Source organism: Microcaecilia unicolor, chromosome 6 (assembly GCF_901765095.1).
Source record: "Microcaecilia unicolor chromosome 6, aMicUni1.1, whole genome shotgun sequence".
In the NCBI taxonomy this organism is placed as follows: Eukaryota; Metazoa; Chordata; class Amphibia; order Gymnophiona; family Siphonopidae; genus Microcaecilia; species Microcaecilia unicolor.
The window spans coordinates 321,203,615-321,225,684 of NC_044036.1; the positions used below are offsets into that span (position 1 = coordinate 321,203,615).

Consider the following 22,070-nt stretch of genomic DNA (forward strand, 5'->3'; position numbering starts at 1 on the left):
TCAGGCACAGGCAGCTCCTTGTGACTCTGGGCAAGTCCCTTAACCCTCCATTGCCCCATGTAAGCCGCATTGAGCCTGCCAAGAGTGGGAAAGCACGAGGTACAAATGTAACAAACAAAAATATCAAACTTAGTTTTGCAGGTAAAATTACACACTGCTGGTTCTACGAGTTTGTGTGATTGTCAAGACTCACTGTTTTGCTCTACCTGCAGCTGCTTTTTCCTGCCTCCTTATAAAACTACCATCCAAGGCGAATGCCTAATCCTGCCTAATGGTCGCCTGGGTAGATAGGGTCCATCAAGCTACTGCTTGATGACTTTGGAAGTCCCTCAAAACCTCGCCGGTGCAAGGTCCCCCCCCCTTAAAGGCTGGAGCCGGGGAATCGTGCCCCCTGCCCCCCTTCTCAGTGGCCCTGGGCACCAGTGTAATACCTAGAGTCCGAAATGCAAAGGATTTATGCTCCAAACTTTGAGAGATATGCTCATAAATTGGCCTCTGAAAATTTAATAGGCCCGAGTGCATACATTTTTACTCAAAATTTCACTAAACTGCTAAATGAACTTTAGACTTCCCCCACCTCTCTTATCCCATTAGTGCCCAACGTTCCCATATGGGAACAAATCAATTTGTTCCCGTATGGCTTATTATGGGAACATTGGGTACTAATGGGTTAATAAAAAAGGTGCCATGTGAGCGACCAGTGGCTTCTCTTCTGGTGTCAGAATGGCATGTTTAAGCCTCCGTCCGTTCTAATGCATGCAGCAGTCCGTTGTAGGTTGCAGGTTCTACTGATGAGCAGCCAAGCTCGTTTTGCAGTTGGGTGACGGGAGCAGTACCTGATTTTTGGTTGTTCAGGGATCTAAGAATTTTTCTGTTGATCCAGGGAGATGCTTCCAAATCTGAATCCGAGGCTGACTTTTTCTCCCAGAGTCTGGAGGAAGAATGTGGGATGAAGAAGAACCCTTCCAACCCAGTCCGTGAGTAAAGCTGCTGAATGCACCGTGTTTTATTTCCAAAACACGCCACAGTGACCGCAAATTATCTACAGCTCAGGAAGTCCTGGAACGTAAAGAACCTTAAGTTCTCGTGGCTTTTTTTTTTTTCTTTCTTTTTAATGCAACTTGAGAACTTGTCTAAATAATTGCTTTTTTTGTCCAATAAATCTTGGAAGAAACTTGAATTCTTAAGTAGTATGAGGTGAACTCTGGAAAGAGCAGATTTTCCAGTTGAACCTGTAGATCACCCTCTGTTTCACTAGCTGGTATGGCTTATGAGTTTACACAGAACATTTCTTATTCTACTTGTACATAAATAATTATTTCTTACAATATCCACAAATGTCAGCACCTTCCTGCTGGAAACAGAATAATTTTGTCATGAAGAACAAACAGATCAGGCACCACTGGGAAAGCAATTATGTCCAAATTCTAATACATATCAAATATATGCAGTCTGACTGTGTAATCAGTTGCAGTCTGAGGACAGTTGCTGACTATTTGCATTTCATATCCCTTCTGTTCATTTGATAGCGTTGGCTTTCTCATAGCAAATTGAAGTCATGAAATCCCAGTGGCAGGAAACAGGGGGGCGGGTTTTAAGGGGTACCATTGGAATAATCTGCTGAAATGAACATTATTCTAGGCACCTACAGGGCCACCGAGAGACACAGCCAGGCCCAGAGTAGGACTGCCCCCCCCCCCCCACTCAGGCCGCCACACAAACTTGAACCACTGGCCAGGCCCCTGTGTCTGCTCCTCCCTTGGACTCTCGTCTCCTGCTTCTGTGTGCCGGGACCCTTAACGCAATCACCCGGGTCCTAGCACACAGGAGAGAGACAGACCCAGAAGCAGGCAGGCAGAAAAAAAATGTTCTGCTCCCTCAAATTCTTGGAGGCTGGACCTGGGGAATCGTGCCCCCTACCCGCCCTCTTGGTGGCCCTGGGCACCACTGTGATACCTAGGGTCCAATACGCAAAGGATTTATCCTCCAAACTTTGAGAGATAAGCTCATAAATTGGCCTCTGAGTGCATACATATTTTACTCAAAATCTCACTAAACTTCTAAATTTAGGAGCATAAAAAACGGGTAGCAACAGGCAGATTTAGGGCAGGGAAAAAGAAGTTAGGAGCTTAGCGCTAATTTTCAGCACTAGGCTGATAAATCTAGGCAAGTGAAGGGCAGGCCTACATTTCAGGCCCTTCTACCAAACCATGCTAAAAAGTGGCCGGCACTGTTGTCGGTGTGTTGGTTTTCCACGCACTGGGGCCACTTTTAGCATGGCAGTAACCTATATTTTTTTTGGGGGGGGGAGTGGGGATTGATGTGGGGGGGGGTCCTCTCCTGACCTTCTGTGTATACTCATTAAAAGTACAGCAATTTTGGGGGGAGTGGGAGGGATAAGGGTGGGCTATGTTAAAATTATGCAGCTGGTTTGTCTTTGTGCTGCTGCTATTTTGCATATGCTTACCTTTGTATGGTTCTTGTTCTCACTGTTTATTGCCAATAAAATTGTTTTTAACATAAAAAATAGCAGGGTTAGAAAGAGAAGGTGAGAAAATATCACTCTTACATGCATCCAGGTAGGCACTCACTCTATGTTGCTGTCTGTATGAGAAGAATGAGTTTTAAAACTCTGTCAGGCTCCCAGGGTCCAGGTGCTGGAAAGTGACTGTCTGCAATGTCCACTGTCTACCTTAGTACAAAGTATGGTGTGTTGTACATTAACACCAAAATCACTGTACAATATATTGAAAAGAAATGACTGCATTTCTATATTTTTCTTTAATGGCCACAAGTGGCAAAGCTACAGGGGTCTGGGCCCCCCGACTTGGCTCTTGAGCCACTCCTTTAGATTGTAAGCTCTTCCGAGCAGGGACCGTCCTTAATTGTTAATTTGTACAGCGCTGCGTAACCCTAGTAGCGCTCTAGAAATGTTAAGTAGTAGTAGTAGTAGTAGTAGTAGTGGTTTGGATGGCGGAGGTCCCCAACTCCCGTCAGCTGAAGCATTTGTCCCATGCTGATCTGGTCGCGTTGCCTATCCTGCTTTTCTCAGTCGTGCCGCGCATTCTTGTTGTAATGAAACTGAGCTTGCGCATCATTTCATGCATGCTCAGTTTCATTAAAAACGAGCGTGCACGGCATGTCTGAGAACAGAGCAGGGCAGGCAATGCGAGACCGGTGCGGGACAAACACTTATATCTGGCAGGGGTTGGGGACCCCCACCAGCCAAGTTACTATCATGCGATGGCGGCAGGGACGGGGAGTCTGGCCAAAGTGTGCCCCGTTACTTTGGGTTCTGCCCCCCCTCCCCATTGAGGTCTAGCTACGCCCCTGATGGCCACATGCTAATTTCCCAATTAGCCCGAGGCCATTACCATGAAAGCCCTTACCAACACCTATTTTGTTGGCACTAAGGGCTCCCATGGTAATCAGGCAGCACACGGCACAGTGCTCATGCTACTCAGTTACCACAGAACACGTCTACTCTCTGCCCATAGTCATACCTCCCATGCAGAAAAATACTAAAATATTTTTCAGCCTGGGATTAGCGCGCGCCGATGGACACACTACTGCAGGATGCCTCAGTGTGTCCGCATGGTAGTGCCTACCGCAGCTTAGTAAAAGGGCACTTTTATAAGCATAACTTTTAAGCTCCTAAATTAAGATGAATTTTCAGCTGAGAAATTATGCTCCAAAGTTTGGCTGAAAATAGGGAACAAATTTAAGAGGTGAACTTAGGAACAGAAATGTATCAGCTCAGCATTTTCTGAATATTGGACCCTTTGTAACAGACTTTGGCGGGAGGGGGGTTCAGAGCCTGAGGTGAGGGGGCACATTTTAGCCCCCCCCTGACGACGCTGACCCCCCCCCACCATTGCTGACAACCCCCCGCCATTGCCAACCCCCACCCCCCTGCCATTGCCGACCCCACCGCCACCACCAACTTTGCCCCCCCCTGCCGACAACCCTCTTGACCCTCCCTCCCACCGCCACCCCGCTGTCACCTACTTTTGCTGGCAGGGGACTCCAACCCCCGCCAGCCGAGGTCCTCTTCTTCCCGCCCAAGGCTTCCTTCTGTTTCTGACGTCCTGCATCAATCCCTTGATTCTATAAAAGTCACCAAAAATTGTGTGCGCAAATGTAATAGAATTATGAGTCAATTAATGCCAATAATTTGGCTTTTAACAAGCAATTATTGACACTAATTAGATTTAATTGGGACTTATGCGTGTAAATTTAGGTGCGGGACCTGCACCTAAAACTTACTTGCAGCCTGAAAAAGGGAGCGCAAAAATGGGAGGGTCATGGGTGTTTCAGGGTGGCTCGGGTGTGGTATAGAACGGTGATCCACACGTAAATTGAAGTCAGGCATTTGTACCACATTTTCGTTGCTGCAAATGGTGGCACCTGAATTTACACGCAACCTCTCCACTTAAGCGTTATTCTATAAACCGCGCCAAACTTTAGGCACAGCTTATAGAATACTGCTTAAGCGGATTTTTTTTCGGCACCAATTTTATAGGCCCCATTTATATAATGCACCCCCGAATATTCCTTCTCTTATGTGGCATGTCTTTCTTCACTGATGTGCTCTAACAGATGGTTCATTTTGTGTTCTGAATGTGATATGAATATTCGTAACGATTATTTGTTTGCTGAAGTTCGGTGGAACTGCTGAGAGCTGGGACTTTAACCAGGTATAAAAGTGCTGATTTGGGCTTTCTTTCTTTATAGTGATGCCATTAAAAGAGCAGCTAGAGAAGAAGAATAGCCTGACTCCGCCCCTCATCATCCACACAGCTGCCACGCCCATGTCCATGCCAAAGAGCGCCATATTTGGAGATGCAGCTCAGAATCATGAATCTCGCAGGGGCAGTAGTGTCTCCGTTGAACCCCATGCCTATGAAAAGTCACCGGTATGGCCACACAATATGTAATTCTAAAATGTGATTATGTCCCTGCGTTTATACATTTATATATTTAGGTGTTTATTTTCCAGCTTTGAGGGTACTATTGCTTGCTATCTTTTCTGGTGGAATTAAGTACGTATGTTTGTGTCACTTAGAAGTCGTCAGTACAGAAAAGGCACAAAAACTGAGTGGAGGATACAAGATGAACCGGGGGGGGGGGGGGGATGGATGAGAGAGTACTGGGGAAATGGTGTTTTCTTGGTGTTTATCTAATAACCCCCCCCCCCCCCCCCCAATATTCAGCCAGGCTTCAGCATCAGCATTGAATATCCTTTTTTTTGTTTGTTTTATTTTGTTTTGTATTGTTATTTTAACTGGCTAGCAGATAGCCGGTTCATTCAATATTCAGCCCCTCACCGTATAAGCCAAACCACTATCTATCAGGACCGATTTAAGAGCTTTACTTAAGCAGTGAGGGGCTGAATAATAACACTTACCGATAGTGACGATCCTAGGTCAGCTTCCACCTGGGGCGGATCACCAATGTGCACACACCGCCCCCCCCCCCCCCCCCAGCTGCAGCACGACACTCCCCCCCCCCCCCCCGGAGCAATGACACCCCCCCCCAGCGCATCAAAACCCCCCCCCCCCCCCGGGTGCATTCTTGGCTGCTGGGAGCAGCCGTGTGGCTCTCGGCTCTGCTGGCTCCCTGCTCCCTCTGCCCTGGAACAGGAAGTAACCTGTTCCGGGGCAGAGGGAGCAGGGAAACAGCGGAGCCGACAGGTGTGCGGCTGCTCTCTGCACCCCTCCAGCGGCATGCACCCGGGGCGGACCGCCCCCACCACTCCGCCCTTGCTACGCCACTGCTTACCAACTTCAGCCCTGGAATGCCCACAAGTTAGCCACTTTTGAATTCGACGCTAACCAGTCATAATAACTGGATATCTGTGAGCAAGCAATTTAAGCGGTCGGCAGCCATTTCCAGCTGCTTAAATCATTTTGAATATCATCTGGACCTACTTTAAGGGCCCTTTTACCAAGGTGTGCTAAGCCCTAATGCAGGCTTAGAGTACCAAAAAAGGCTGAGTGCAGGATGCACTAAAGCATCTTGCAACAGTTTTCCTGTTTGTGTGCACTCATTGTGTGCTGGTTATTTTTGTTTATTTTTGGGAGGGGGCGTGGCCTGGGTCGGGAATGGGCACATTGTCATGCAGTACACGAATAACACAGGGTTAACACGAGATCCCCTAGCGCCTCCTAAATAGAAGGCAGTAAGTACTCCCGAATTAATTATTTTTCATTGCCCCGCGGTAATGATGACAGCGCATGACCTGAAAAAAAATAGAAAAAGTTCTTTTTTTAGGAATGTGCTAGAAACGGGCGGCCTGTATTAGGACGTGTTAAGACCATTTTGCAGCACATCTTACTGAAAGGACTCATTCATGATTTAACATAGGGGTGTTTTAATTGGTGTTTATCGGTTAAAGCAGTGGTTCTCAAGCCTGTCCTGGGAGCTCCCCAGTCAGTCAGGTTTTCAGGATATCCACAATGAATATTCATGAGAGAGATTTGCAAGCATAAATGTTAGCACATAATAGTTGTACTTTATTGTGTATTCTATGAGATACGCTTGTAAATGCGGGGCCTACCCATGATCCACCCATGTGTGGATCATGGGTAGGCCCCGCATTTATTTATTTATGTATTTATTTATAACATTTGTAACCCACATTTTCCCACCTATTTATACACACATGGGTAGGTGTGGAGCCCACCTATGCTCCACCCATGTGTGTGTGAGACCAGCTCATGCTCCACCCATATGTACAACCCCCTTGCAATAGTGTGCTATAGGAAAGATTCTATATATGGCATTAAGAGTTACATGCTTTAAATTGGGCGCACGCCCAATTTAGCTCACTTAATTGAGCAACGAGCCAATCAGAGCTGATAATTTGATGATAACAAAGTATCAGCACTAATTGGCAATAATCAGGATTTATGTGCATATCGTATTCTATAACGATGTGCATGTAAATCCTAACGTGCGTTCATATTTAATGGTGCGGATAGGGGCGTTCCCAAATGGTATACACTTTGATATACTGCACCTAACTGTAGGCACTTGCATTTAAACTTGCTCATAGCAGGCCTAATTGCAGGCGCCTACAGTTAGGCGCACTTTATGCCTAAGCGTGAGTCTATAAGGGATGCACACTCTTTATAGAATCGCGTTAAGCACATTAAATTTCTGGTGCCGATTTTTAGACGCTACTTTTAGAATATACCCCGATATGAATTGCCCTAAGCTTGTGGAATACTGCTTTGTGCCCATCCAGCATGTACATACATGAATGCAAGAGCCACACGTGTAAGTGCTGGTATTCTATCATCTTAGCACACAAAAGGCACTTATATTTAGGTGCTAAGATTATTGAATTAGGGGGTATATGTAGAAGATGGCTTAGTCCTCACGTGTTTTACTGTGCAAATAATTTCAGCCACTCATCACGGTCCCAGTACTTCCATTTATTTATATAAACCCAGCAACTCAGATATCCCTTCTTGACATGTGCTGTGTCAACCTTCTCATCCTTTCAGTCTAGTGCCCGAAGCTCTCCCCACAGCCCATGGAGTGCAGCCAGCAACTGGAACAGTCGCAGGTCCAGCTGGAACAGCATGGGTAGGGCTCCCAGCCTGAAGCGTCGTAGTCAGAGCAGTGAGCACAAGTCCTTACTGTCTGCAGATGGAAAGGAAAGCTCGGAGGATGGAGAAACTTCAGATGAAGAAAGGTCCAGTCAGGCTGGAAGCACGAATGGATCTGTTCAACATCGTTTGGAATCACTAGAAACTAAAGGTTCATTTGACCTACAAGGCACTCTTCAGGTGCCTTACCTTTACCGCTCTCCCAGCATGCATAGCAACCGGTCTTCTCCATCAGACCACCAAGACTGCAATGGTAAAAACTCTGCGGCACTCATGTTTCATCAGCTCCATCTAGAGGACCCCAGACAGGAGTACGAGATTGATGATGATGCTAACATGGTAAGCAAATGTAGAACACAGTGTGAGAATTTACAACACTTTGCAGCGATAGTAGAACTTCTTGTAAATCATAAGAAGTAGACATTGGCTGACTCTACAAAGCGACTCAACCTACAGTGTTTCTGATTTAGTCTTGCACACCATGAGATTCATTCTTCTATTGAGTGTTGTGGTATCCTACCTCCTATACAAGGGAAGTGCAATACCACCATGTTTGTTAGTCTTTTTGATGGGGTATTTGCAGTTCTACACATCTAATATAATAATTTGCACCTCCAATGTTCTGAAGCTGACTCCGTGACAGTGAAGCCGTGTAGTGTTCGTAAGGTTCGTAATCGCCCAGGGAAAGAAACGCGACGTCAGAAGGAGAAGGGACCAACCACAGGCCTCGCACTCGCTCTCAGTGCCCCACCCTCGGAGGGAAGGGAAGGCTGCATATAATATTCACCCACCGGAAGTTTGTTCCCTCCCTCCGAGTTCCAGGGTCGTCGTCCGTCCCCCCTCCCTCCCAGTTCCAGGGTCGTCGTCCGTCCCCCCTCCCTCCCAGTTCCAGAGTCCCCCCTCCCTCCCTCCTAATTCCAGGGTCTCCCCTCCATCCCAGTTCTAGGGTCGTCATCCCTCCCTCCCTCCCTTCCAGTTACAGGCCCCCTTCCTCCGAATTTTAAAAGTCATCCTGACTTACCTTGCGTGGTAAAAAGCATGCAGGTTCGGCACTTATTTCAGTTTTCCCTTCTCTGTCTCTCAGCTCTGGTCCCACCCTTGCGGAAACAGGAAATGAGGGCAGGACCAGAGCTGAGAGACAGAGAAGGGAAAACTGAAATAAGTGCCGAGCCTGCACACTTTTTACCGCTGCTGCCGGCCGCCGTAACCCCGATGAGGTAAGTCAGGATGACTTTTAAAATTTGGAAGGAGGGGGCCTGGAACTGGAAGGGAGGGAGGGAGGGACGACGACCCTGGAACTCGGAGGGAGGAACGATGACCCTGGAACTGGGAAGAAGGGAGGGGGGACCCTGGAACTGGGAAGAAGGGAGGGAGGACCCTGGAACTGGGAGGGAGGGAGGGAGGCAGGCCCTGGGACTGGGAGGGGGACACTGGAACTTCCCTTAAAAACATTAATAGCAGAAGGTGATTACCTTGCTAGCGCCCGTTTCATTTCAATGAGAAACGGGCTTTTGTTACTAGTTCCTATATAAGGAAAGTCCATTTGCTTTCACTACTGTCCCCCAGTATATGAGCAAAGCCAGTACTGTTAAATGTTTTCCGCTACAAAGAGCTCAACGGAGTAAATGTACCCTTTCATCAAAACAATATACTTTCTCATAAAAGTCAGTGCTATTGACATGGGTACAGGGTGGGGTTAGTCTTATAAAAGACTAAGGGGGCAAGTTTTCGGCTACCATTAAGACATGTTACTTGACTGTTGATCCTAGTTATTAGTAACTAGGTCTTATTGCATAAAAATGGGACCTGTGCTAAAATGGCATGAGTTAGTAGTAAAATAACATATCTTAACGGTAGCCCGTGTTGATAAGTACATACCTAAATGAGGATTCTTCAGAATGGATGCAAATAGCCTTCAGGTAAGTATTAATTCAAATCTCCCCCATTATTATAGTGTTGCTCAAATTGCCAGCTTTCCTAATTTTTGTAAACATTTCTCATCTGTCTGTCCATTCTGTCCTGGGGATGGTAGTGCAGCCCTACAAGAATACTCCTTCCCTTCACATGTAGAATTTCTATCCATAAGGATTCCATGCTGCTGTTTTATGTAGAATGTTTATTTTGTTTGATTCAATTCCCTCCTTAACATATAACTCACCCCCCCCCCCCATTCCAATTTAATCCACTCTATCATTGCAGTGTAATTTGTACCCTGATAACACAGTGTTCCATTGATTGTCCTCCTTCCATCAGGTCTCTGAAATGCCTATTATATCTACCTTTTCGTTTAGTGCTATATAATTTAACTCTCCCTTCTTATTTTTTAGGTTTCTAGCGTTTGTATAGAGACACTTCAAACTGTGTTTTTTCCTCGCATCAACAAGCTGCTTAGAAGTTGATGGGGACAATTTGCATTCTGTACCCTGCTCTCCCCTTAAACACTCCTGACTTTCATTCACCATTGTTGAAAGCTCTCTATTGGGATTCTCTAAGGCCCTCATGATGGAACAGCGCAGGGCTTTACCGCACTGATGATCAGAGATAATGCATGCAAATTTAAGCAGCGCAATTATCTCTGATCATCGGGTAGAAGTGCGGGCGAATTGTACCTGAGCATGCGCTCAGCACAATCCTCCCGCACTTGTTTGACAGGTCTGGGCTGTTAAAAGCCCAAACCTGTCAAACACCCTCCCCCTTCAACTAACACCATGCCCTGAGGCCCGAGCAACGGGGGCTGGAGGTCCGGAGGATCTCTGGTCCCCCTGACGATCCCACCCCCCCACCCCCAGGTTCAGGGAGGGCTGGAGATCCGGTGGGTCTCCAGCCCCCCCAAACCCCCTGAAATTGGTCTCTGGTGGTCTAGTGGCCGCTGGCAAAACCCCCTCCCACCCAGCCCACCCCAACTCCCCCCCCCCAGTGTTGTCTGAGCGATCTCTGGTGGTCCAGCGTAAGGACAGCCCCCTCCCTGCCCCCCTACCTTAGTTGGAGGAGGGACGCAGCTTGCCTCCCTCCTCTTGGTTGATGACACAGCAAAATGGAAGCTCCCTTACATGGTCTGTAGTAGCCCCGCCCAGCGCATCCCAGGATGCACTGGGCGGGGCTGGGCGCCGCCATTTTGCTGTGTCGTCTACCAAGAGGAGGGAGGCAGGCTGTGTCCCTCCTCCAACTAAGGTAGGGGGGCCGAAAGGGGACTGTCTTTATGCTGGACCACCAGGGATCACTTGGACAACACTGGGGGGGGGGAGTTGGGGTGGGCTGGAGGTCCGCCGGACCTCCAGCCCCCCTGACACTCGCTGGGTGGGAGGGTGGGAGGGGGTTTTGCCGGTGGCCACTAGACCACCAGGGACCAATTTCAGGGAGGTTTGGGGTGGCTGGAGACCCATTGGATCTCCAGCCCTCCCTGAACCTGGGAGGTGGGATCGTGGGGGGGACCAGAAGTCCACCGGACCTCCAGCCCCCTGTTGGCAGCCTGGCAGGTTTGCTTTGAGGGGGAACAGGGGCCTGCTAGCATGCAATTGCATGCTGGACAGGGCTCACCATTCCTCCCCAATGATCGGGAAACCCTAACGCCAGTTCGGAGCTGGCATAGGGTTTTCCGTGGCAGGCATGACAATCTTTGGTGTGCTGGTCGCTGATCATTGGGGATGAATGCGCTGAGCCCTGTTTAGCATGCATTTGCATGCTACTTGCGCAAAGAGCCCTCGAGCGTGTTGTTTCACGCGCTCGAGGGCTCTAATCATGGGGCGGTAGCAAACACCGGCGCTAGTATGGCGCTAACAGCCTCTAGCGCCGGCGTTTGCTTTTGATCATGAGGGTGTAAATGTTCTGTTTCAGTAGTATCCTTCAGGATACTCCACAGCAAACGATGCACACGTGGGCTACCGTCAGCTCCCCCCCCCCCCCCCCCCAAAAGCTGCTCTATTTCCTTTTTAAATGTTGGTGCCATCCTCGTTAAGGTGTGAAGTCCATCCTTTCAGAACAGGCTCCCCCTTTCCCCAGAATGTCTCAGTTTCCAACAAATCTAAATCCCTCATCCCTGTACCATCTTCTCAACCATGCATTGAGACTTTGAAGCACTGCCTGCCTCTTGGGTCCTGCACGTGGATTGGGGAGCATTTCCGAAAATGCTATCCTGGATGATCTGGATTTGAATTATATGGAGGGGCATAATCGAATGGTGCCGGCCAAATAGATGGCCAGACATCTATATGGCCGGCGCCATAAAGGGGCGGAGCCAACCATATTATCGAAAAAGATGGCCAGCCATCTTTTCTTTCGATAATACGGTTGGCGCCGGCTAAATCTCAACATTTAGGTCAAATGTTGAGATCGCTGGGTTTAGAGATGGCCGGCTTCGGTTTTTGGCCATAATGGAAACCGGGTCCAGCCATCTCAAACCCTGCGAAATGCAAGCCTTTTGGTCGTGGGAGGAGCCAGCATTTGTAGTGCACTGGCCCCACTGACATGCCAGGACACCAACCGGGCACCCTAGGAAGCACTGCAGTGGACTTCAAAAATTGCTCCTAGGTGCATACCTCCCTTTCCTTGGGTGCTGAGCCCCCCAAATCCCACCTAAAACCCACTCCCCACAACTCTACACCACTACCATAGCCGTAAGGGGTGAAGAGGGGCACCTACATGTGGGTACAATGGGTTTTGGGGGGTTTGGGGGGGGGGTTTGGAGGGCTCAACATATGCCACCACAAGTGTAACAGGTAGGGGGGGTGGGCCTGGGTCCACCTGCCTGAAGTGCACTGCACCCACTAAATACTGCTCCAGGGACCTGCATACTGCTGTCAGGGAGCTGGGTAGTACATTTGAGGCTGGCATAGAGGCTGGTAAAAAAAATGTTTTATTTTAATTTTTTTTGGGTGGGAGAGGGTTGGTGACCACTGGGGGAGTAAGGGGAGGTGATCCCCGATTCCCTCCGGTGGTCATCTGCTCAATTGGGGCACTTTTTTCAGACTTGGTCCTAAAAATAAATGGACGAAGTGAAGCCAGCGAAATGCTCGTCAGTGCCGGCCATCTTTTTTTCCATTATCGGGCGAAGCCAGCCATCTCGTAACAACGCCCCATCCCACCCCCATCCCGCCTTCTGTACCCTTCCTTGAAGTTTGGCCGGCTCCGCGACGGAAAGCAGTTGGCGCCGGCCAAAATCGGCTTTCGATTATACCGATTTGGCCGGGTTCAGGAGATGGCCGGCCATCTCCCGATTTGTGTCCAAAGATGGCCGGCGATCTCTTTCGAAAATAAGCTGGATAGTAACATAGTAGAAGACAGCAGATGAAGACCTGTAGGGTCCATCCAGTCTGCCCCACAAGATAAACTCATAGCATAAGGTATGATGTGATACTACAAATGTGTACTTGATCTGTTTTCTACCTAAGAGCCTAAATTTGGTTTCCAAAACCTCTCTCTCATATTTTCCTATGTCATTGGTACCCACATGTACAAAGACAGCTGGCTGCTCCCCAGCCTTAATTGCTGCAGGCAAGCCTTAGCACACAACCTGAAAAACAAATACTTGAAAATGCTCTATTTCTTGGGCATACTAGAAATAGTCTTAGTTCGTGGGATTAGATTGTAAGCTCTGTCAAGCAGGGACTGTCTCTTCATGTTCAGGTGTACAGAGCTGCGTACGTCTAGTAGCGCCATAGAAATGATGAGTAGTGGTAGTAAAGTAACCTGCACTAAGCTCATTTACTAGCACATTTTAATAGACATACCCTTGAGTTGTGTAGCAACATTCTTTAGTTGCATGGGTCACTATAGACTTAGCTGAGCTGGCAAAACATGACATGAGCAACAGCCTTTGCTGAAACCCAGTGCTCATTAGCTATTAGCAGGAGCACAGCAGTCATAAATAAGTTCTGTCTGTGCTTTCATCTGTGTGGGGCGAACCAATGTACACTCATATTTATTTATTTGGATTTAGCTCAGAGCTGTCAGTAGTAGCTTAAGGCAAGTTACATTCAGATAGTTTGCAGCTGAGACAACGGAAGGTTAAGTGACTTGCCCAAGGTCACAAGGAGCAGCAGCCGGATTTGAACCAGGATTCCCTGGTTGACAGCCAATTGCTCTAACCACTAGGCTGATCCTCCTTGGCAGGAGTCACATGACAGATACAATCACTGGTTTCTATTTTCAGTGATGTTAACCATATATATAACAGGCAGCATGCCGCTTTTTTTAAATAAAATACAATTTTACAACTGCAAGAGGAGTTGGTAGCCAGAAACTAAATTTGAGAAATTCATGCAAACACTAGACGTTTGTATGCAAAATAGTATACAGTAACTGATGATCAGAAATCAGCCTCTGCCTTTCATCTAATAAAATTCCCTTTGAATGTAAATATTGTCAGCGCTAAATGCTAAACGATGAAACGCAAGATGTGACCTGGGAAGCCAGGGGCGTAGCCAGACCTCGATGGGAGGGGGGAGCCAGATCCCAAGGAGGGGGAGCACATTTTGACCCTCCTTCCCGCCGCCACCCTCCTGCCGCCACCTCCGCCCCCCCCCCCCACCGCCCCCCCCCCCATCGCCACTGCGAAGGTACCTTGGCTGGCAGGGGTCCCCAACCCCCACCAGCTAAAACATTTTGTCCCGTGCTGGTCTCACATTGCCTGGTGCCCTGTCCTGTTTTCAGTCGTTGTGCACGCTCGTTTTAATGAAACTGAGCATGTGTGAGCATTCTCAGTTTCATTAAACGAGCGTGCACAGCGACTGATTAACAGGACAGGACGCCAGGCAATGTGAGACCAGCGTGGGGCATTTTGTTTATCTGGCGGGGGTTGGGGACCCCCGCCAGCCAAACCGGGGGCCCCAGAGCCAATTTGGGGGGGGCAGGGCTCAGTGCCCCCCCCCCCCCCCCCCGTAGCTATGCCACTTGTGAGGCCACGTCAGGTGCACACGACTGATTCCGTGCACTTTCCCTGGGGGCACATTCTAAGAAACTGCAGCTATTCTGTAGTGGCTTATCTCATCTGAAAACAATGCACATCTTTTCATCTTCCCACACATGCTGTACTATATTTAGACAATACTTGAGTGAACACTGTAAAATATTTGTATCGTAAATTGTGTATTTGGCAAAACGGAGAGCGAGAGGCATTTGATTTTTAGCCTTTCCCTGCATGACTGACTGCATTGCATTTCGTTCTGGCTTCACATTTTGGGACTGATTCTTTTTCATCTTGATTTTTTTTTTTAAATTTTTATTTATAACCATTTAAATTTTTACAAGCGATAAAGAACTTGCCAGAAATACAGAGAAGGTAGTATATAGGAATTATTTCAATCAGGTAATTCTATTCTCTTCCTTAGACCACTAAATAGGGAGAGTGACACGAGACAAGGAGATCAATTAAACAGTAAACAGAAAAAAAAACGTGGTATTAACCTGTTTATCCCCAGATATTACTCATCTAATTCATTATTCCACATTGATCATCTGGTTGGCTTCTTCAAGGCCAATACGGTGTATAGTCAAATCATTTCATTGAAAACGTACTTATTGTCCAATGTTAGTTAGAAATACATCTGATTACATTCTTTCTCTTTTAAAAAGATTGTAAGCTCCTTGAGCAGGGACTGTCCTTCCATGTTAAATTGTACAGCGCTGCGTAACCCTAGTAGCACTTTAGAAATGTTAAGTAGTAGTAGTAGTAAAAAAAACAGAAGTTATTTAACAATACATATACCTTAATCTCTAATTCCAGATCCCACTGATTAAATTAATCCCAGTTTTCACAGGCTTCACTCCTTTTAAAGTAATAATTGAGGAAATATTTCTGAGGAAAACTAGGAGTCATACCCAGAACTCTGGGAAAAACAATAATCTCGATATTAATCAAATATAATAATATTCATTTTATTATTCAAAGTTTCTGGTCTGTTATCATTTTCAAGATCTAACCACTTCTTGCTCGTGTAGAACTTTTTGTTATATCAATTTTTCACTCTCAAAGGGTTCAATTAAATTGTCGATTTTTTTTTAAATTGAAACTTATTTATTTATTTTATTTGTTGCATTTGTATCCCACATTTTCCCACCAATTTGCAGGCTCAGTGTGGCTTACATTATGCCGTAATGGCAATCGCCATTTCCGGATAGAGAATTACAAGTGGTATTGCATTAATGCGCATAAATGGTAAAGTAGAATACAAAGTGATAATGCATTGAAGTTTCTGAATGATAGCGTGAATTATAAAATAAGTTAGATGATCAATTATAGAAAGTTCATTTCCGGCATGAGAAATAAAGTGGTAATGCGTATTGCGTAACTTTTCGTAAAGTAGAATACAAAGTGGTAATGCATTGGAGTTTCCATGCGTTAAATGTGAATTCATTTTTCATTTTTTTTCATGCTCGTTCGAGTCTTCTAACTTGTGTTTTTAGTTTTTCGTTGAACCAAGGTATCGCGATGTGTCTTCGTGTGGTTATAATACACTTATACCAACAGGCTTTGTGGTTGTCCCACATGTCCAACTTTTCAGTTTTTCTGTATTCTAATCTGAAAGTGCCATTAGAGACCTGAGAATTTTGTGAGTTTCTGCTACTAGAAAGTCTATACAGTTTTTTATTTTTATTTATTTATTGCATTTGTATCCCACATTTTTTCACCTATTGGTAGGTTCAATGTGGCTTACTTGTTCCCGGAGAGATGGTTACAGATTCCAGAGTAATTGAATATAGAGTACTTAGTACAATTGATTAGAGATTGCGAAGTCCGCGCTTACAGTATGTCTGGGGCGAATCAGGCTATACAAAGGTTTGCATTGTTGTTGTCCGTTTTCTTGAATATTTAGGTTGTGTTTCAGTGGTCTGGATGTTTAAGTTGGTTCTGTGGGGATGTCCTTCCTAATAAGGTAGGTCTTTAGGTTTTTTTTTCAGAAGTTTAAGTAATTGTTTGTGCGTTTTAGGTCTTTTGGAAATGTGTTCCATAGTCGGCTGCATACAAAGGAGAAACTGGAGGCTTATGTTGATTTGTATTTCAGGCCCTTACATCTGGGGTAGTGAAGGGTTAGGTACGTTCTCGCTAATTTCTCTGTATTTCTAATTGGTAGCCCGGTGCTAAGCCATAGATAAATCTGTGTGCCAGAGAACGGTTAACCTGATTTTGTTTGAGTTCTTTCATTTTATTCTACTTGAGCCATTACAGACTCCACTGTTAGGATTTAGATACTGACTTAAGTAAAATTTTAATGCTACTGTTAGTTCTTTTTTCTTTCATCTCCTTTTATACACAGCTTCTCTTACAATCTTTCACTTCATCTTCTCCTTATATTTGTTTCCCTTTTTTCGTTTTCTCGTGTAGTTTTTATTTTCACCATTCATTTTTTTTCTCTTTTATGCTTCCCATTTTCTTTTCTCTGTCTTTCTTCCCTTTCCTTTATTGGTCTTTGACCTTTGCCTTTGTCTCTTCTTTTCAAAGTTCTTTCCTTGCTATCCTTTGCTTCATCAGGCTGTTCTCCCACTTTTCCTCCTTTTCATTTCCCTCGAGGGTTTTTGCTCTTTTAACTCCTTTCTGCATGCAGCTGGTTGTGTTTGACATCACTTTCAGCTGAAGGCAGACTGGCAGCTGGGGATACATTTCAACTGTTTAAATCTGATGGAAGATACTTGAGGAGAAGCCTCTTCAGACGCTTTTTCACAGAATGCCTCAAACACCTGTTTCTTAAGAAGAGCAATTTCCTTCTTATTTACTGCCAGCTATCTTTCCTGCATGCAGGGAAGAACATGGAAAACACAGATATTGCATATGTCTGTATGTGTCTGTATATGCCTCTGAGTGTGTGTGTGTGTGTGTGTGTGTGTGTGTATACGCATTCTTCTTTGTGTGTGTGTGTGTGTATGTGTGCGTGCCTGTGTGTATGTGTGTCTGTGTATGCCTGTGTATGTGCATACCTGTGTGTGTATGTGTATACATATATATACATACATACATGCACACATACGTGTTTGTGTGTGCTTGTGTGCATGTGCATGAAAACCAGAAAGCAGACACTGGAGGTCCAAACAGTTCCTTTATTCTTACAGACCCGACGTGGCCACATTTCGCCAATTAAGGCTGCATCTGGGATATTAATATAACACAGCTAATAAAGAAATAAATAAAGGATATAAAACCAAATATCAAAACCATAAAAACTACATTTACATATTTCAAAAACATATAAGAAAACACATCAATAAAGATCTTTAATAACTAAAATCTTAAATAACACATATAAAGCAAAACATTAAAAAAAAGCAAAGAATAAAAGTCAAAACAAACGTACCTAGCCAGGGACAAAAAAAAGGCTTAGCCCAGATTGCTGCTTGGATGTCTCTTCGCCATCTGAAGCTAAACATGACTAAAACTGAACTTTTTCCCCCTAAAACCACCTCCCCTCTTCCCCATTCTCTATCTCTGTTAATGGCTCTCACATCCTCCCTGTCTCCTCGGCTCGTAACCTTGGAGTCATCTTTGATTCCTCTCTCTCCTTCTCTGTGCATATTCAAAAGATTGCCAAAACCTGTCATTTCTTTATCTACAACATTAGCAAAATTTGCCCCTTCCTTTCTGAATACACTGCCAAAACCCTTATCCACACCCTTGTCACCTCTTGCTTGGATTATTGCAATTTACTTCTCACTGGTCTTCCGCTCAGTCATCTCTCTCCTCTCCAGTCTGTCCAAAATTCTGCAGCACGGCTTATTTTCCACCAAAATCGTTATATCCACCACTAGCCCACTCCTCGAGTCACTTCACTGGCTCCCTGCCCGCTTCCGTATACAGTTCAAACTTCTCTTACTGACCTTTAAATGCATCCATTCTGCAGCCTCCCACTACCTCTTCACTCTCATCTCTCCCTACATTCCTCCCCGTGACCTCCGCTCACTGGAAAAATCTCTCTTGTCGTCCCCCTTCTCCTCCACTGCTAACTCCAGGCTTCGTTCCTTTTCTCTCGCGGCACCTTATGCCTGGAATAAACTTCCTGAGCCTGTACGTCTAGCTCCATCTCTACCTGTTTTCAAATCTATGCTGAAAACCCACCTTTTCACCACTGCTTTTGGCTCCTAGCCACTACTCATTTGCCTCCCCCTTGTTCCTTCTCACCCAGTACTTCCCTCACCCTTAATTGTCTTGTCTGTCTGTATTATTTTTAGATTGAAAGCTCTATTGAGCAGGGACTGTCTCTTTGTATCAGGTGTTCAGCGCTGCGTGCGTCTGGTAGCGCTATACAAATGCTAATAATAATAGCTTTTTTTGTCCCTGGCTAGGTCTGTATATGTGCATGTATGTGTACATGTGCATGTTTGTGTGTGTGTGTGTGTGTGTGTGTGCGTGTGCATGCCTGTCTGCCTGTGTGTATATGTACATGTGCATGCCTATGTGCATACATGTCTGCATGCACATGCCTCTGTGTGTGTGCATGCGCATATCTGTCTGCATGTGTGTGTGTGTTTGTGTGTGTGTGTGCATGCCTGTCTGCCTGTGTGTATGTGTACATGTGCATGCCTATGTGCATTCATGTCTGCATGCACATGCCTCTGTGTGTGTGCATGCGCATGCCTGTCTGCATGTGTGTGTGTGTGTATGTGCATATGTTGTCTGCCTGTGTGTTTGCAATCATGCGCATGCCTCTGTGTGCACATGCATGTATGTATTTGTTAAAAACACACACACGCACATACCACTTAGACATAGCTGGATTCTGAGACCCTTTCTGTGGACGACAGTTTTCCTAATTCCAGTGCAGTTGATCTGCTGATTGACTGAGTGTTCATCATATGGCCGGTTAATGACTGATTTTTTTATGGCATTTCTTTTCAAATTCATTGCCTTTATAACCAAGCTAAATGTAAATTGACCCCCTGACTAACATTGTATGCATGCAGTATTTTCCCATCTCCCACAGATCAAAAGTTATTAAGGGGCAGGGATGCTGGCTGCACACTCCACTCAGGAGCTTGACTGTGCCATCCCTTTCCCAGAAAGCTACAGTTCGGGTCAAGAAGAAAGAGACTGTGCCAATGTGCCGAGATCCAGTCCCACAGCAGGGCACTGGTGGGACTTTTTGCTTAGGGCCTTGTGGGCCAAAGCCTTACCCCCCCCCTCCCCCACCAGATTCACAATAGAGGAGGAAAATCCATAGTGAATTGGTCCTTTAATCTTCACCTAATTTAACTGTGCGTCACTTGGAGAATGCTTTTATTTTCTTCTGGGAGGAAGAGGAGGGAAGCACTCTACCTTGTATCTTAAGCTATGCTGCTGTTTTAATCTATAGACATCATCAGCGAAACTCACTGTAACAATCTCCTGTTTCAGAGCAAAGGAGAGCGCCTGAAGGCTTGGATAAGAGGTCGTCTGCCCCCTTGCTGCAAGGAAAGAGATTCCTGGTCCCTCTACCTCTTCCCTCCTCACTCAAAGTAGGACTTCAATACAGAGATGAAAACATAGCATCTACTTTGCTAGCGTTAACTGTTCTACAATTAATTATGCAGCTTTGTTTTCACAGTCACAGACAGCGTTGTGTGTTTCTAACTTCCCTCCTCTGTTTAAGTATTCCAAATGCTTTAATTTTATCCATCTCAGTTTGCTCTGACTGGAGCTAAACAATGTAGATGCTTACTGTTATAATATCAAGCCAAGCCTGAGGACTTGTCTGCCTGCTGTTTACTGCCTTAAATCTTTAAAATTAGTTTGGAGCCATGAATACATTCAGAAGAACTGAATTTTTTAAAATATATTTTCTCATATTGAAAACGGAGCTTGGAAGCCTCTGGCTTACGCAGACGCAATTGCTATTACAGCAAATCTGCATTTGCTCCGGGCATCTGTACAGGAAGGGTAAAACACGAATGAAAAAAAAGCTTCTTGTCTTGCTGCACATCTGCCCTGCATGAAACTATGTACTGTTGTTCACAACTGTATTTATTACTGTCAGCAGCAATTCTGAAGAAAAGAGCATTTGATGCCATATATCAATGCACAGGGAAATTTGGGCAGCTGGCAGTAATAAATATTGCACTTACACAGGGCATCTATAAACCAGGACTTGACAGACAAGTTTCACATTTGTTATGACTAGAGCCGGCTGTTTGGCAGAACCAGCACAAAAGTCATTGGATCCCAGGAAATCATATTAGGCTGATGGTCTGTTTATTTTGGAAAATTATTTGATCACCTTTTGTAAAATAACAGCAAAGCAATTTACAATTAAAAATACAATAATTAAAAGGTTGAGATTGACAAATAAACTAAAGTCATCACTAGTGTGGTTCAGTAAAGAGACCCTATATCAGTGGAGGAGTGGCCTAGTGGCCTAGTGGTTAGGGTGGTGGACTTTGGTCCTGGGGAACTGAGGAACTGAGTTCGATTCCCACTTCAGGCACAGGCAGCTCCTTGTGACTCTGGGCAAGTCACTTAACCCTCCATTGCCCCATGTAAGCCGCATTGAGCCTGCCATGAGTGGGAAAGCGCAGGGTACAAATGTAACAAAAATAAAATAGATACTATTGGAGATTCTACATGGAATGTTGCTACTATTGGAGATTCTACATGGAATGTTGCTATTCCACTAGCAACATTCCATGTAGAAGTCAGCCCTTGCAGATGTGACCGCACAGGCTTCTGTTTCTGTGAGTCTGACGTCCTGCGCAGGCTTCTGTTTCTGTGAGTCTGATGTCCTGCACATACGTGCAGGACGTCAGACTCACAGAAGCAGAAGCCTGCGCGGCCACATTGGTGATCTGCAAGGGCCGACTTCTACATGGAATGTTGCTAGTGGAATAGCAACATTCCATGTAGAATCTCAAATAGTAGCAACAGTGGAGGAGTGGCCTAGTGGTTAGGGTGGTGGACTTTGGTCCTGAGGAACTGAGTTGGATTCCCACTTCATGCACAGGCAGCTCCTTGTGATTCTGGGCAAGTCACTTAACCCTCCATTGCCCCATGTAAGCCACATTGAGCCTGCCATGAGTGGGAAAGCGCGGGGTACAAATGTAACAAAAATAAAATAGATACTATTGGAGATTCTACATGGAATGTTGCTATTCCACTAGCAACATTCCATGTAGAAGGCTGCGCAGGCTTCTGTTTCTGTGAGTCTGACGTCCTGCACTTACGTGCAGGATGTCAGACTCACAGAAGCAGAAGCCTGCGCGGCCACATTGGTGATCTGCAAGGGCCGACTTCTACATGGAATGTTGCTAGTGGAATAGCAACATTCCATGTAGAATCTCAAATAGTAGCAACAGTGGAGGAGTGGCCCAGTGGTTAGGGTGGTGGACTTTGGTCCTGAGGAACTGAGTTCAATTCCCACTTCAGGCACAGGCAGCTCCTTGTGATTCTGGGCAAGTCACTTAACCCTCCATTGCCCCAGGTACAAATAAGTACCTGTATATGTAAGCTGCATTGAGCCTGCCAAGCGCGGGGTACAAATGTAACTAAAATAAAATAAATAA

At 45.8% G+C, this 22,070-nt stretch overlaps 1 protein-coding gene across 1 annotated transcript in view; it reads left to right on the forward strand.

Moving 5' to 3' along the window:
• Positions 1-22,070, forward strand: part of CACNA1G (calcium voltage-gated channel subunit alpha1 G) — a 274,000-nt gene that overhangs the window by 134,557 nt on the left and 117,373 nt on the right. Inside the window, 4 exon segments of the mRNA XM_030208360.1 lie at positions 884-977; positions 4,735-4,916; positions 7,512-7,955; positions 19,933-20,033. Coding sequence (XP_030064220.1) covers positions 884-977; positions 4,735-4,916; positions 7,512-7,955; positions 19,933-20,033 — 821 coding nt within the window.